Source organism: Pyxicephalus adspersus, chromosome 5 (genome assembly GCF_032062135.1).
Source record: "Pyxicephalus adspersus chromosome 5, UCB_Pads_2.0, whole genome shotgun sequence".
Lineage (NCBI taxonomy): Eukaryota > Metazoa > Chordata > Amphibia > Anura > Pyxicephalidae > Pyxicephalus > Pyxicephalus adspersus.
The window spans coordinates 39,138,588-39,155,630 of NC_092862.1; the positions used below are offsets into that span (position 1 = coordinate 39,138,588).

The 17,043-nt window shown below is 35.5% G+C and overlaps 1 protein-coding gene across 5 annotated transcripts in view; it reads left to right on the forward strand.

Moving 5' to 3' along the window:
• Positions 1-17,043, forward strand: part of ST18 (ST18 C2H2C-type zinc finger transcription factor) — a 150,402-nt gene that overhangs the window by 81,971 nt on the left and 51,388 nt on the right. For all 5 annotated transcript variants that reach the window (XM_072411217.1, XM_072411216.1, XM_072411219.1 and 2 more), the window contains exons 4-7: positions 5,740-5,933; positions 11,259-11,945; positions 13,294-13,428; positions 15,965-16,055. In XM_072411217.1, coding sequence (XP_072267318.1) covers positions 5,740-5,933; positions 11,259-11,945; positions 13,294-13,428; positions 15,965-16,055 — 1,107 coding nt within the window. The remainder of the gene's footprint in view (positions 1-5,739; positions 5,934-11,258; positions 11,946-13,293; positions 13,429-15,964; positions 16,056-17,043) is intronic.

The window sequence follows — 17,043 nt, forward strand, 5'->3', positions numbered from 1 at the left end:
GAAAATTATCAGTGAAGTGTTTGTGCTAAATTAAAAAATTTTCCCATATGCCTTTCTATTGCAGACACCCTCACTCCCCATTTCCATAGAAGGGTTTGTAGACACCCCATAGAGGGTGAATATACTACTATAGTACAATTGTTGTCCCTTTATTTTTTTTAAAGCAGAAAAACATGATTTGGCAGTTAGTGTGTACAACTACATACAAAACCTCTTGTAATCTATTACTGCAAAGATGTTCTAACAAAACAGAACACAAGTTTTGTTTTAGTGAATGTATACCTTGATAGGCACTGACTTTTTATTAGAAATTTTTTAGTTTGTTGTATGTTGTGTTTTATGTGCATTTATGTTTCACAGTAGGCTTTTCTGCATTACCACAATTCTGTATTTATACATTTATGCATTACCTTTTAGCAAATGCGCAATTTTCAAATACAAGATGAAAAAAATATTTTTTTACAACAAATGGCACAAATTTAACAAGTATAAATTTGTTTTATGGGAGACCCATTGGAAATGTCTGACCTAGTCCTTAAGGATTTGCAGACATGATGTTCTCAGTGGATTTGGATTCCATAGCTACCAAACGGGGGATTAACTGATGGGTATTACCAACATGGGTATTTATCATGTAAAAACAATCATTAGGGTATTAAGCCATAAAGATAGCAGTTTTGTCATGTTACTTAAATAAAAAAAATATGTGTGCTTGGAAATTGCCAGGAGATCTATAGGATGAGTTTCCATCATCCAATCTGCTTCTCAAAATAATATTTTACTGTGATAAGTTTAGTAAATGTCTTGAATTTGTGTATTGTTGTGCAGTTCCTAAGCACTAAGCTATAGGAAAGTGGTTAATATTTCATTCTAGTTCGGCTTTAGAGAAATCAAATATTTTGATAAAGGATTAAAGGCAAACATGTTATAATGCATGTATTAAGGAAGATTTAGTGATTTTACTTGTGTGTGTATGTCCAAATACATTTAAATGTAAAGAAATACATATTCATTTTCATTAGTACTATTTTAACTGGACTGGTTTGTGGAAGGGGGATTAATTAGGTAAGTTTGCTTTGATGGTATGCATTGATGTGATTTTCTATAATCCTCATGATTTTTAGTTTCATCTGTTGCTGCAATGTTTTTGTGCCTGGTTTGTAATGCCAGTTTCTGTTGTGTAGAAATTCTTCAGCAATGTTTTGTCATTTTTTTCACAAGTATTGAGTCCAAAGTCTGCATGGTTTCCACTCCAAAGTGCTACTTGACCCCCCTCGTTGCCTTTGTCCCATTGTCACATATTGGTATTAGAATGTATAATGTACATAGCCCTTTTCTGAATAAAGTGTCATGGTTTTTATTTCTTTTTTGTTTATTTTAATAGTCTGTCATTTGCACTCATGTTGATTTGCCGCCACACAACTCCTCTGTTCATTTGTAGTTGTGTTATAGGTTTGTTGTCATTGTGCTGTGCTGCCTGATCTTAGCACCATTGTATACAAACACACTTCCACTTGCTGTCTTGCTGAGTTGCATACTCATTCTAACACACCTGATGGTAATGGAAGGAGGTCCAGGTTGCCAGGTCCAGGGCAAAATCCACTTTGTGCCAAACATTTTCTTGCTTTTCCATCCCTTCAGGGTGTTTTTGCAGATTTGATTGGCATTTTAGATCTTGGCCCACTATATATATTGACTTACTCACCTCAGCTTGGTAGTGGAAGCACATAAAGGTGGATTCCTTCTTTTAACCGGAAGCAATATCCTCCATCAATGTTGCTTGTAGCCAAGCCCATGATATCAGAAATCATAGGAAAAAAATAGGCAATCTTTTCAATGTGAAGCAATATGGTCCAAAATGCACTCTTTGCCTATTTCTTCTTGTAATTTCTCTTTTCTATGTATATGTACACACATCTACATGCATACTTACATGTTTTGATTTATGTGCACTCATGTCTATACATACATGAGTGCATATGAAGTAAAACAAGCAATATATACCAAAAAATACAAAGTTACCTGAATGAGGACTTTGCAGAAGTGCTGTGCATTTTTCAACTGATAAAACACAGTTCAGGCGCACATAGCGGGTCCACCGTGGCACACAACTATGAGCTACACGCGCCTGAAGTTTGGCACACAACTATGCGCATCAAACAAGTGAGTTTTAACTAGACAATTGTGCTGTTTTTACCCTTTCAAACAATTTAGAGAAAGGAACAGCTTAAAAACAACAACAATTGACTTTTTAAACTGTGTGTCCTGGGAGATTGGAAAGGAGATCACATAACAACAAACCCCCAAAAAACAAACAACAACTTTTTACAATTAACTTTATTCAAAAGAAACATTTGCTAAAAGGTCACATTAAAATATAAAAAAAACAAAAAAAAAAACACACATCACTAAATGTTCATGACAAAAAGAACAAACAAAACACATGTAAACCCACACTTCCATGTAAAGCCAAAATAGTTAAAAAAATGGCCCAACAAATATTGCATTCAAAAAATACTTACCAAACGTATATGCAATTTTGACCTATCAAGGATGGAAAACTGGATTAGAAAATATTTATGCAGGACAAACATTTCAAGGTGGTAATAAAGGCAGAATTTTGCAATCAAACAATATGGCCAAAAACACAATAACATAGCATTAACATTGACTTTAAATTTGCAAAATGGACATTGAAACATTCAAAGTTAAAAAAAGCAGCTATTGTGCTAAAGGGTAAGCAAAGTATCAAATGCAGCAACAAAGATTAATTAGGATAACACACAAAACAACACAAAAAAAGCAAGTTAAACAACACCCTTATATATGCTCAAATTTAGGTGCACAGGTGATAGAAATTCGCTTGCAATTAGCACTTGCGCAGTCTGTCAAAATCGGCTGTTTGTTTTTTTTTTTTGCAATTGGACATTTCATAATCATTTATTGATACGATCCTTTAGATTTGATATTCAAATTCAGATATTCAATTAAATAAAAAAAATAAAATAAAGTAAAGGAGGATTTAGTGTTAAAAGTATTTTATATATTATATATTTATATATTTATATGTATATTTAGATACATATAAAATGATATACTACAATAATTATATATATATTTATTTATTTATTTTTATTATATTAACTATAGTAATTACAATTATATATATAAATATAAATATATATATATATATATATATATATATATATATATAATTTTTGAAGTATATAATTATATATGTATATACAAAAAAAAAAAATATATATATATATGTGTGCATATATACATGTGTGTATATATATAAATATATATATACATACAAAGCATTGGTCAGACCTTTTCTGAAATACGCAGTTCAGTTTTGGGCACCAGTTCACAAAAAGAATGTTGTGGAAATGAAGAGAGTACAGAGAAGCACAACTAAACTAAAAAGAGCAATGGAGGAACTCAGCTGTGAGGAGAGATTAGCTGAACTGAATCTATTCACCCTTGAGAAGAGACATTTTAGGGAGGGATATGATAACCCCATATAAATATATAATTGGTCCATATAGAGAACTCTCTACCCAATTATTCACTTTAAGGTCATTACAGGGACAAGGGTGCCTTCTTTGCATCTGGAGGAAAAGAAGCCTACTCTCCGCATAAGTAAGGGATTCTTCACAGTAAGGTCTGTGAAAATGTGGAATAGGCTCCCTCAGGAAATAGTTTTAGCAAGTCCTAAACATTGCTTTAAGAAAATGTATGATGCTTTTCCAGAACCACAGATTATAGCTGGCTATTAAAGTTGTTTTTACTGCTATAATATAGGAGGGGAAGACCAGACAGGCAGGTTTTCATTGACAGAATTAGGATTGGTTAACAGTACCGTTCAGTGCCCATTGTGATTGACACCGATTTACATCACTGCACAATGTGATTTGTGTTGTTCGAACAGGTTTTTATTTTCTATTTTAGACCTATCCAGCCAAACACATCTCAATGTTCTTCTTCATGCCAAAAATGAACACCATGAAGTCAATTGGGAAGAAAATATGTGGTTTTAGGTGTTTTTTATGCACTCAGAAGAGTCACTACTGCAGCCAAATGCACAAATATGCCACGGGAAGACAACAAAATGTCTCAGGAACGGTGTATTAATTTAAAGGGCAGTGATCATGAGAAAAGCATGAATACTTTTATTAACAGTTCTTTGTAGGGGAAATGAACAATAGTGACAGAAATTTCAAACATGTTACCTAAATTTGGGAACACACTGCCCCCTCACAGATAAACAAACTTTGAAACTTAGTTGCAACGGTCACACAGGATTGTTAGGCCTGCAGTAACTAGTCGACCACTGCTAGTCCCAACATAGGTCCCACTATACAGAACAGTAAAAGAAATGTACTGTTTCTTTCTTAGCACCTAAGCACTGCAGTAGTCATCTCAGTAGCAGATAAAGTGATCTACAAAAGTGAACCTGCCAACAGTAATTCAGAATCTCCTAATTCTTTAGAGATCTCCTTTATCTCTTACAATGGAGCTTTAGGTTCTCACAGCAATGGACTGCAGCCCTAACACCAAGTGTTTTCTTCTTTTATCGGCAGCCTAAACCATGTTTAGTAGAAAGTAATACACACTGAAACAATGGCTGTAGTTTGCCTCTAGATTTAATGACAAGCATTCCCCAAACCCCTTTTGGGGGGATTAAATTTTTGGAAGAGGCCTAACAATATTAGGACCCCCCCTATTATTGAAGAAAGGTAAAGCAGGGCAGTCAAAGCTGTATGCATGTATGCATGGAATACCATCTTGGTAATAGGGACCCCACATCATTTTTTCTACTTTTTGTAGATACTGTCTTTTTTAAATTGAAAAGTTACCCCATGGAAAGCAACATTTACCCCTCTAAATACTTTTACTAGACCCTTATCCATGCATGCTAGCTGGATGACCAATGAGCAAACCCCCCATCCTCTGTGAAAAAAAACATGTGCAGCTTTAGGTCATTCCCCAAAAAAATTATTTAAAGGATTTTTAGTATTTTTAATGTTTTCTGCTAAGCCACATCAAAAACTTTTTCCCTGGCAATTTGTTTTTTTTTTTTTTTTTTTAACATTACCATGGCTCGCATGCCTTATTTGACCATAGAGCCTTTTAGCTCTAAAAAAGGTTGATTTTTTTTCCATAGTCATCAGTGGGGTAGAATGTTAAGTTCAGGCTCAGCGATATCAAAGTACTGAGCAGGTTCATCCATCAGTAATCAGGCATAGTAAACCATATAAAATAATAAAAAAATTATCAGGGAACATTGTATTATTTGTACATTTGTTAAACCAGTGTGGAACTAGTACACTATGATCAAAGTGGCATTAAAGTGTGGTCTTTATCTAAGTTGTGGTTTTTTTTTTTTTTATTTATAATATAATAAATATTTTTAAAAAAAGTAAACTAGTAGCTGTATGTTCTGTGTTTGTCAGGCATCAAGATTAGCTAGAGAAAACATTTCCTTATCCTGTGTTTTCTTGGCTCAATGTTGAACATCATGGATTAACATGTTCTTATTTAGAACCGAGTATTTGATTTTCAAATTTGCTTTATTTATAATGCATTTGCTGCAGGCAGAAATAGACTTCTGTACAGTCAAAATCCAAATGTTGAATTTACACAGTATAAATATGATAATTATAATGAACTTTGTAATCCTCAAAATTTAAATCAGTCGGATTTATCAATATCTTAATTTTCCCGTTCTAGTGCTTACAATTGCACTATGTCAAAGAAGAGAAAATTTCAAGAACAGGGTTCCACAGCTCCAATCAACAAAAGAAAGTCATTGTTGATGAAACCCCAGCACTATAACCCTAGTGAAGAACTTGAAGAAGACAGTGAGGATAAGTCTGAGTATGTGAGCTTTAAATTCATGAAGAAGAGATGCTGTACTACTACAGGTAGGTAGACAGCAATGTGTGGATATATGTGTGCCATGTAAAATGATTGGTATGTGTTTAAAATGGTATACATAATAATAAAATACAGATGAAAGGTATAAAGGTGATTTACCAGAAATATTATCTTTTGAATGGGATACTTTCCAAAACATATTGATTCTTGCCAAGTTAAGTAAGTGGCAGTGGGGGAAGAAAGTATTAACTTTTTTTCCATGGAGCCTTTTTTTAAACATTTTCATTGTATCATTTAGTTTATTTATGGCAAACCTGTGTTTTGCCCATGGAGGAAACATATTTCCTACCACAGTTCCCAAGCATCACAATTTTATTTTTCCATTATATTAACACACCATTAGTGAAGAAAATACCTGATATTTCCATGCATAGAGAAACATATAGAGTACTTGATGTAACAGTGCTGAGGCTTGGGGACTGGACCATTGATGTCACATTTATTATTTATATTATTTTCAATAATCAGCTCAAACTATTTTTCAACATGCTTAAAGATTTCTCCTTTCCCAGATCTTAGACTGATAAGTGAAGCATTGTAAGACTATATACACACATGTTAAATCATGAATCACCATGTATTGGGAAAATCTAGCATGTGTAAAGCTGCCCCTTAACCTTGTTTATTAATCTGCCATGCCAGGTCACTAACGACCGAAAGACCAAAACCATGATTGTCTTCTTATGTGGGGTGGGGTCCCTTCCTCTCACTCTCTATAGAACAGCACCCTCTGTAAAACACTTGTTTGTTGTACTGTTGTTAATGATAATCAGTGCAATAAACAAGTGCAATTATTGGACAAATGTATGTAGCCTTAGTTATCAAAGGTCCTTAACTGAGGTATTGAAGTGGGCTACTTATCACACCTGAAGGGTCGGTTAACCTTTTTATGTAAATTTATAATGTAGCTTTGGTATTGTAGGGAACTCACTTACCCTGTTTCCAGTAAGTCTATTATTGGTCCACTACTAAATGAGAATGGTATGAGCAGACATTTATATACCCTGCTCCACTCCATTCTCCAAATACGCTTTGCATTAGCAATTAAATTAAAATGTAATTCTATGAAACCATATTATGTCAGCAAAGTATTGAAATTATAAATTATGTATATGTGTCAAACTGTGTTTTCCAATAATTATTTTAATATGAAAAAAAATCTATTTCTGATGTGGGAAGCTAAGTGTTTAATTATAAAAATAGAGTCAAGTCTAATAGTAAGCCACAATTTTCTAACAGAAGAGAAATGAGGAAGCAAAAAAAAAAATGGCCCTACTTGTTATCCCTTATTTTATCTGCATGCCAAATTCTGTATTCAGCTTACAAGGGTTGGAACACAGCAGGAAGCCTTTAAAAGTGAGAACTGCAAGGTTTGGGTAAAACTGCTCTTTGCAAAATTCAAATCATCAGTCACTGTATGAATCCTATTCTTTTAAATATAATTAATAAATATTTTTTCTTTTAACACATAACAAACAGTTGAACCGAACATTAGGTAAGTTGGAAACGTCCCAAAATGCTAACAGTTTGGCAACAGAAAAGTGAAATGCATTGGGCCGCACATGTGCATATCTACCCCCTGTAATCTGCACTTAATAGGAATATTTTAAACTATGTAACTAAGCAACAGAGGTAATTGTTGCTTTCCAGAGCTTTTGTTAGGCACTTTAACACAGCCCAAATATGCATAATTAGGCATAATGTCTATAAATCATTATTGTACACATGTGGGTAGTTAAGTGGATTGAGAGAATAGTTCAATGAATTGAGCATATTCACAGAAAATGCTTTTTATTTGTTTTCTCCAGTTCATAATACTTTAAAATTATCATAACCCTTTACACCATCTCTCAATAGCTTGCAGTGTTATTGAGAAAAACTTCATTTGCATTTTAGACTATGTTTAATTTATTATTTAAAACTGGAGTTTGTTGGATGTGAAATCGAGAGATGATAGGCCATTGTGCTGAATGATATGTGGCTCTTTATGCAGTCTATTTTCTAGGATGCAAAATGTTAAATTTTTTTTTTTTTTCGGTTTAGAGTGAATAGATCCAAACAAAAGAACGCCATCTATAATCAAAGTTATTAAAAGGGCTAGTGTTGTGACTTCTTCCAAAAATGCTTTTAGTTACTATGACAATATTTACTTGATCCTGGCAGTCCACTGTTGATTTTAGGGGGATAATTACAAGAAAGATACATAATGTAGACTTTTTTCGTGAGTGCCCTTGTCTGCAGAGCTGTTTATAAGGATTGCAGTGGAGCATAAAAGCGGTATTGTCTGCTATCATTATACCCTCTCATCCGGGTTGCTAAAACCTGCTGCTTTTCTCCATTTTTTCCAGTTCATATTGTCATTTTGACAGAAACATGATAATTAACACAGATAGAGATATTTATTAAAGTTTCCTGGCTGTAGAACTTTAGCAGAAATCTAATAAAAACAAAGGTCTATGAAATAGCACGGCTGTATGAAAGACTCTGCAGTAAACGATGGGATTTTAGGTTGTTTATTTAGTGCTATTTTCCTCCGCAGCCACTTTACAAGCAGAGCTGTTTCATGGGACTTGGTTTTCAAGGAGAGGTTTTCATCAGAAAATAAAATTGCATTAAAAAAAGTAAACTTTTTTTTACAACTTTACAATATTGTTTTTAAGTAGAAAATCACAAAAGTTCTACGCTTGTAATTCAAACATAGGGGCTTTTGTGATTGTCGTTTGTCATAGGTAAGTGCCCTAAGATTTAAATCCCAATTGAACCTTCCATGCTCAATGCTAAATACATTCCAGGTGCATCTAAACAAAAGGTTTGCAAAGTCTTACAGTTTGTTTTGCTTCTAAAACTATTACAACCTGAGAAAGAAGTTCTGTCTCCTGCTAGCAGCTGCGGAGTGCAACATATGCTCTTTGTAGATTTCTCTGACATACCCTTTACTAATTAAAGAGCTCAAGCTCTGACCCAGCCAGGGGAGTGTCTGCAAAGACAAGACTGTTTTCCTGCATGAAGCTTTTCTATCCAGGCTATGTCTGCTTTTTAAAGAAAACAAACTGTAAGGACCATTTCAGACCCATCGTAAGCCATACCATTCTTTAGGTGAATCTAGGAAAGTTGGGACCCTTTTTTTTAATGCACACTACACACAGCAGATTTTGGTGTGGTCCCTGAAAGCAACATGTCCCTTTTGCCTCATTAGATCTGCACTGAAGCTGTTGCTGGAAGATCTGTACTGTGACTGCAGCAACATGCAAATGTGTGCCAGGTGCTGTCAGCCATATAGTTTGATAAAGCGGGTCTGAAAGGCCCTAAAGTTTTGCACTCCTTTCTTTATACACCTAGAATATATTTAGGTAATTTAAAATGAAGTGGGATATTGACCCACCGTAATAGACAATTCATGTAGATTTGTTAGAATTTTTGATAATCAATGTCTATTGTGATATTGGTAATCTAATGTACTTCCATCCAACATAGCACTATACTAATAAATGCATTCTGACCATTTTAACAAAATAAAACAAGCACACACAAAAAATAAACAGTTGGGTGATGTACGGGGGGGGGGGGGGCTTGCTGAGAAGTTCATGGCTTTGCCCAGAAACAAGAGAGCCAGAGTTATGAAATAATACATTTATTCAACATATTCCCTCCTGAGACTGATGCACTTGGTACAGCCTAGTTGCAGCTTTTCTAGACCGTTCAAAAAAAATACTTTGGTTGGGGCGCAAACCAGCTCTCAGCAGCATCTTTGATGTCAGAAATGTCTTTAAAGCGTTGCCTCTTCAGGTGTTGCTTCCAATTCGGGAACAGATAATAGTCTGAAGGGACCAGGTCAGGTGAGTAGGGGGGATGGTGGACCAATTGGAAACCCAGGGTGTTTAATTTGGCAGCCACAACGTTGGACGTGTGCGCAGGTGCATTGTCCTGCAAAATAAAGTATCTCTTTGGTCAACTTTCCACGGCGTTTGGTCCTAATTGCCTCCTTCAGCTGGTCCAGGAGGTTAGCATAATACTGTCCGGTGATACTAGAGCCCTGTGGTAGGTAGTCAACAGAATACCGTCTTTGTCCCAGAAAACCGACGCCATGACATTTTTGGCTGATTTCTGGGTTCCAAACTTCCTTGGCCCCGGGGACCTGCTGTGGCGCCATTCATTTGACTGTTCCTTGGTTTCAGGATCATAGATGTAGAGCCAGGTTTCATCCTCAGTCACTAACCTAGCCAAAAAGTCCTGTGCAGCTTCAAAATGTGCAAAAACGGCTTTGGGTGCTTCAACTTGTTCCTTCTTCTGATCACTGTTTAAACATTTTGGCACCCACTTCGCTGAAAGCTTGTGCATGTCTAGGATAGTGGTGATAACAAACCCAACACGCTCCAGTGAGATGTCAAGTATCTGGGCTATCTTTTTTGCGGATATTTGCCGGTGCTCAATAATCAGCCTATAGACAGCATCGCAGGTTGCCAGGTCAGTTGAGGTTGGGGGTGCCCACTGCGGGGCTCATCTTCAACGGTGAAATGCCCAGTCTTGAAATGAGATATCTAGGTTTTGACAGTGCTGTAGGAAGGACCATTCTCTTCCAGTGTTTGTGATATATCAGTGTGATTGTCCTTTGCTGACTTTCCCTGGAGAAACAAAAACTTTGTGACGGCCCGTAACTCCAACTACGTGAAACTTGCTTGTTCCTTTGCCATCACAGCTTTTCACTAAAGAACAGTTTTAAGAAGTGCAAAAAACTGATATTTACACAGTTACAAACTAAGATATTAGGCTGTCATATGCCCCCACACTCATTTTTCTATTTCATCTGGAAGGGGGCAAGGCCAGGAACTTCTCAGCACCCCCTCTTAATGATTCCATAGGTTATAGAATCTGCTAATATGTTCCAGCCAATTTCATTGGGAAGATGAAAATGAATAAGAATATTAAGGTATAATGCGAATAAATGTGAGAAGGTATGGCATTTTATATCCTTCTGGAAAAGTTAGTTGCTTGTATTCATGCTGTTTTTTTCCTTGTCTGCCTTCCATGCTTGCTCCTTTTTTTAGTACTTTTTTTAGTCAGTCAATTTCTACAAATTTGTGTTAAGCTGGTGGCTGGAAAAAATGCAGGAACATAATGATAGCCAAGGAAGTAGAACTTACAGGAGAGTTAAGTCAGAATTCTATTTCTCTCAGACCATTAGTATATTGTTAATCCTTAGACACAGACATCAATAAAAAAAAACCTTTTTATAAGTATATCTCAAACTTGTATATATCTGTTTATTACAAATTTTGGAGTGAATTTTAATGCATGCCTTGTGTTTTGTATAGGTACAATAATTTTGCAGTCCACTGGTGTGACTACCCATACAGCCGAGACAAAAACTTGTTATCAAAATCATATCACTGACCCATCATTGCTGGGTAGAACAGTGAAAGAGACAGTGGCAGACAACCATACAGGGAGTGTTATTCAATCAGCTAAAACTAATAGAGAAAGTAATGAAGAAAGTTATGGCATGCAGTCATCCGAGCAAAATGACCCACCACCATTTTCACCAGATGAAAATAATGGCAGCACTGACATATCTGAAAATGGGTGGGACAGTTCTTCCAGTTACCCAGAGCTCAATGCAAAGAACTATGTAAGGGACGCATTCAGTCAAGTCATTAGGCTCAAGAGTGAAATGAGCATTAAAGATGAGAAACCAGCAGAAACTGAAAGTAACTCATCAATAAATTTATTAGACTCTGACAATGCCAGCCACCAGCAGATCACCAAGAGTGACGACGATGATAAATGCCTCTCAGTCATTACAGAAGAGTCTGTGGATCTGGATAAAACAAAAGGAAACTTGAGTCTGCTTGAGCAAGCAATAACTATAGAAGCAGAACAAGGCCACATGTTTCACAGCACTTACAAAGAACTGGACATGTTTCTCCTGGAGCATCTAGCAAGAGAAAGAAGACAGACAAAAGTTATTGATGTAGCAGGGCGACAAATATATTGCAACAAAAGTAAGAGAACCAATAAGGTGCAGTGTTTGAACATTGGAGAAAAAAAGTGTTGCTGATAACATATCAAATGTAAACATCATTGGTCTTCCTATACATTTGGTTGGCTGGTTACTATGAGCAGCTTTTGTAATTCATGCATTTTTTACTGTTTTTCAGAAGTTCAAATGTGAAAATGAGTGCAAGTGAACTTACTACTCGGCCCATCCTAACAGGGTATAGTGGATGTGCCGGGAATTTTGGCTCTTTTTTTAAAGATGTTCTTGGGATCTGCATGGGATCCCCTCAAGTGCCTATGGTGGTGAACAGTCAATATCTGCACCCTGATGTAAAATATATGTATAAGAGTTGCTCATATTGACCATTCCAATATATAATAGATAAAACTTAAGATTTATGTTTAATACATCATTAACAATATTGTGCAGCTGTGTCTCAACTACACTGGCTCAAGACTTTAGAACACATAGAAAACATGCATTATAAAACAATCCTCCAGTTATCTATGTAACTATAGGCATTGTGGAGAACCCTGTCTTTAAAGGTCACAGCAGAGGTACTGAATACTAAGCTGTTTTAGAAGGAAAAGCAGATGTTGATAGACTGCCAGATCTCAAATGTAAGCAAACATTTTTAAAAGTATTACACAAGTGTTTTTGCCTTGAATTGCCCCATTGCAAGTATTTGTATATTAGTACGCACCTGCGAATGGTAAACACCACAGTTTCTTACTGTCAATATCAACATAGTTCAGGTATTTCTAAGCTGTTTTTTTAGTTTAATTTGTTTAGTTTTTCTGACGATTCTTCTTAAATCGCCCAAAAAATTAACAACACACACTTAGCACAAAAAAATAAAGAACAAACCTTAAAGATATACCAGCACAAACATATGAACAACTGACAATCACACAGAAACTCAGGGAGGCATTGTATTTATAGACAATACCAAGGTCCACCCTTTCAACACACACTTGACTTTGGCAAAATGTTGCCTACTAGCTTAAATAGCCCTATATAAATACAATGACAAACTGATGAGGTCCTTCCAGGAGGTCATAGAGGATGGGGAATTAGGAGAATTATGTAGTGCAGGTTAATATTCAAAAAAAAGGCATGTAAAATATCTTCTCTATAAATGTATGACGATAATCTATAAATAGATAGTATAAAAAGGAGAGCATAGAGCTGGCAGTATACCACTCCAACCTGGAGGATGGAAACATGGTTTCACCGTGTCTATGAACTTTCTATATACTTGGTGTGGATATCCTAAACAAAAAAACAAATCAATTTTGAGTTTGTGATGTTAAAATCAAATCTTACAAGCATATTTTTTATTCTTTTTGTAGGTTCTCCACGCTCTGATAAACGCGAAACCAAATGCCCTATTCCAGGCTGTGATGGCACGGGTCATGTGACTGGACTCTATCCACATCATCGTAGTTTATCAGGGTGCCCTCATAAAGTTCGAGTGCCTTTAGAAAGTCAGTATTTCTGATTAATAATTAATCATATTTACCATACACATAATTTCTGTTGCTTGTTACTTGTTGTTTTGAGAGATCAGTCCACCCAAAATATGTATTTACAGATAAATGCAAATTACTGGCCTAAATATACCTCCAATTTTATATATTTCTTTCATACTCTATTAGTGTTTGCCCATTGAACGACCGGGTTCTTTGACCTGGGTTGACAAAACAGTATAGTTCATCAGTATAGCTCATCCTTTTTAAAATGAAAACTCTCTGATAAAGGTCAGGGCAAGGGCATGTGGGAAGTTTTAAGAACACGGATGGTTTTAGGCAAAATGGGGCTCTGTGCAAATATGAAGTGGGGCCTCCAAAAGCACAGCATTAAAGTTTCTTACTTCCCTGCCAACTGGGCACTTGAATAAAATGGGATGTCTGGGCAAATTCACAGTTTGCTCTACATTAAAACAATCCTCCACAGGGATCCAGGTGCAGAAATTTTGCTATGAAAATATTTAAGAGATATAAACGGTCAGTGTATAACCTAAATATATACTACTTGTATACCTTTAGGCATTTGGTATCTGTATACCTACATTAAAATGTCATAGCTATAGCTATGTTACCAGTCTTGTTGGAATAGATTTATAATTAGATGGACTGAAATACCTTTTTTTAAAAAAAAAAGTCCGCTCCCCTAACCAGAATCTTTAGCTCTCGAGCATGTGATAGCTGTGGAGGGGTGGGATCAAAGTTTAGATTGGTGTATTCTTCTCTTATTTAGAGATCATGTGACTACGAGCTTAACCTGGATGAAGCCCAAAGCAGTATTCTTTCACGAAAAATGAGTATTTCAAATCTTTGTTTATCCATCTGCTGTGCTGGGCAGTAATTTATTTCTTTCATAGAATTTACAGCTTATTTATCAGTATTTATGATAGCAGAAACTGTGTCATCATAGAAAATTATTTAATATATTACCCAATTAAATGCCACTGTAAAGCTGCCTCATCATCTGGAATGAAATTACATTCATAAAAATTGATTACAAAGTAGTTAATAAAAAATCCATACCACATAGCATCAAATACAATGAGACAAACAGTGTATGAAGTAAAAAGAAATACTTAAAATTTAAATTAGCTGAATTATGTTATCTTATAAAGATGAGGCCACATGTGTGTTTATTTAGCTTAACATTTAGTTGGCCAGCACATTAGTGGGAAGAAGAAGTTCTGGCGTTTGACAGTTGAATGCTGACATGTCTTTAGCACCAGGAATAAAAAGTCTCAATCCAATTTAAGTCGAAGTCAAGGTCCTTTGTATGGCCTGAGCTTGGGATTCATGGAGGCTTGAGGACATACTGAGATATTGATTTAAAGGCTTGGATGCATCCCAAGGTGTTTGCATTTAAAGCATACCTCAACTAAGAATTTTTACTTTATATAAAAGGGTAGACATAAAAGTGCCACAACCTTTTAAGAAAAAAAAAAAAGGGTGCAGCACCACTCGGGTCTTGGCTGCTCCTTCATGCCTTAGATGCTTGGGCTTGAGCAGAAGGAGCCCTTTCATCAATAGTTTTTTCCCAATCTACGTCACCCAATTTCTTGCCTGCGCAGTGCGTAATTGCGTGACATACGAAGAAGAACGTGGAAGAAGAGAGGAGAAGATGTTGCCGCTTGGCGCTCCCTTGCCGGGCTTAAGACAGAAACCTGGGACATTCTGCAGACATCTTCCATGGTGGCTTAGAGGTTAGCACTCTGCCCTTTGCAGCGCTAGGTTCCAGGTTTGAATCTCAGGATACTATCTGCATGGAGTTTGCAGATCCTCCTCTTGTTTGTGCGGATGTCTTCTGGGTACTCTAGTTTCCTCCAAAAGCATACAGTTAGGTTGATTAGCTTCCCCACAAAAATTGACTTTAGACTTTATTAAAGACATATTACTGACATTAGATTGTGAGTCATTTTGATGGACAGCTAGTAACATGACTATGAACTTTGTGACGAGCTGCTTAATATGTTGGCGTTATATGAATACTTATAATATTCAATATCAGATTGTCTCAGGTAAAAACAATGAAAACTGACAAAAGACATTGCAGCCAATCTAAATCATCTCTGAGAAGGCTTGAGGATGTCTATATCAAGAATTTCCACTGATATATGAAAGTTCAGGAAAACATGAAAAAAATATTGCAAGTAATAATTATTAAGATTCTTTGGGCAAGATAGAAAACCTGTTTGGGCAACAATTTCAGAATCAAAAGCAGTAGAAATTAAAGATGTTACCCAATGCAATATAAATCATATTCTTAGTTAGAGATTTAGAATATAAACTACAACCTACTACTGTCTTTTATGGGCAGTAATTGTTTTAAAGTGCTTTTAGTTTTTAATAATCCAGCCAACCAATGTGATTTAAAATGATGCTTTTAATGAAGTTATGTTGTTTTCCTGTGGTTAGTACCCTTGGTTGACTTATTTCTTTATTCCCTAATTCATTATCAGTTACTGATTTTTTTAATCTAATTTTTTTCTTCTTTAATTAGTTTTGGCCATGCATGAAAATGTATTAAAGTGTCCAACACCAGGATGTACAGGGAGAGGACATGTGAACAGTAATCGTAACACTCACAGAAGGTACCGTCAATGGATACTGGATTTAAAAACTGTTGCATGATTGAACTATGATTGACAGGACAAATGACTGTTTGGATAAAGCAATAGGCTGCCATCTACAAAGGAACCATCTTGTAACAAATCAGGATTGAGCAGATGGTGTGCTTACTGGGAAGCTTTTTAGAGTCTACTGAAGCCACAGATTTATTTAAATGAAAATAGTGATTTAAAACTTTGAAAGGGTTGTGCATTTCAAAAGCAGATGCCACAAAAGGCTACAGGTTTTTATTTATGATTTCATTGGCTTATAATACTGGTAATGATTTGCAGTCTGTCTTCTGAAGTCAGCTTCTCTAAGTATTTTACCATTGTAGTATTTACCAATAGCTCTATATATATATATATATATATATATATATATATATATATATATATATATATATATTATAGAGAGAGAGAGAAAAGTAGACAGAGGGATAGAAAGCTAGAAAGAGACTGCTAGGATTAAGTTTTTAAATATTTATTACAAATAATCTGTCTACCATGCTGATGTTAAGAATAGTAATTCTGGTTGTATGGTTTGTTTGCTATCCCCTCTTTTGACTCAGATTGTTTTGTCTGCTTACTATGGTTCTTATCCTATGATTTCTTCAAATAATGTGAGTTCCTGTCATCCTTGGGCATGTATCTTTAATGTACTAGAAGGTTTACAGATTAAAGAAGAATAGGACTAATTTTATCTGAATAAAATTTAGCTGGGAAGCACTGTGGGAAGATTTGGCCAAATGTCAAGCACATCCTGGGTACTTGAAAAAAAAACTATTTTATATATGTTTAGTGATAAGATTCACTGCATTGAACCAGAAGCAGCAAGGTGAATGTGGAAGAGATTTGATGTTTTGTGTTAGAAAAACATTTGTTTTGTTCTATAAAGCCTGTTTTGTGTGCATTAAGAGTAAAAAAATAAGCACTGATGTTGATACATAATGAATAGCAAGTTGACTTATTG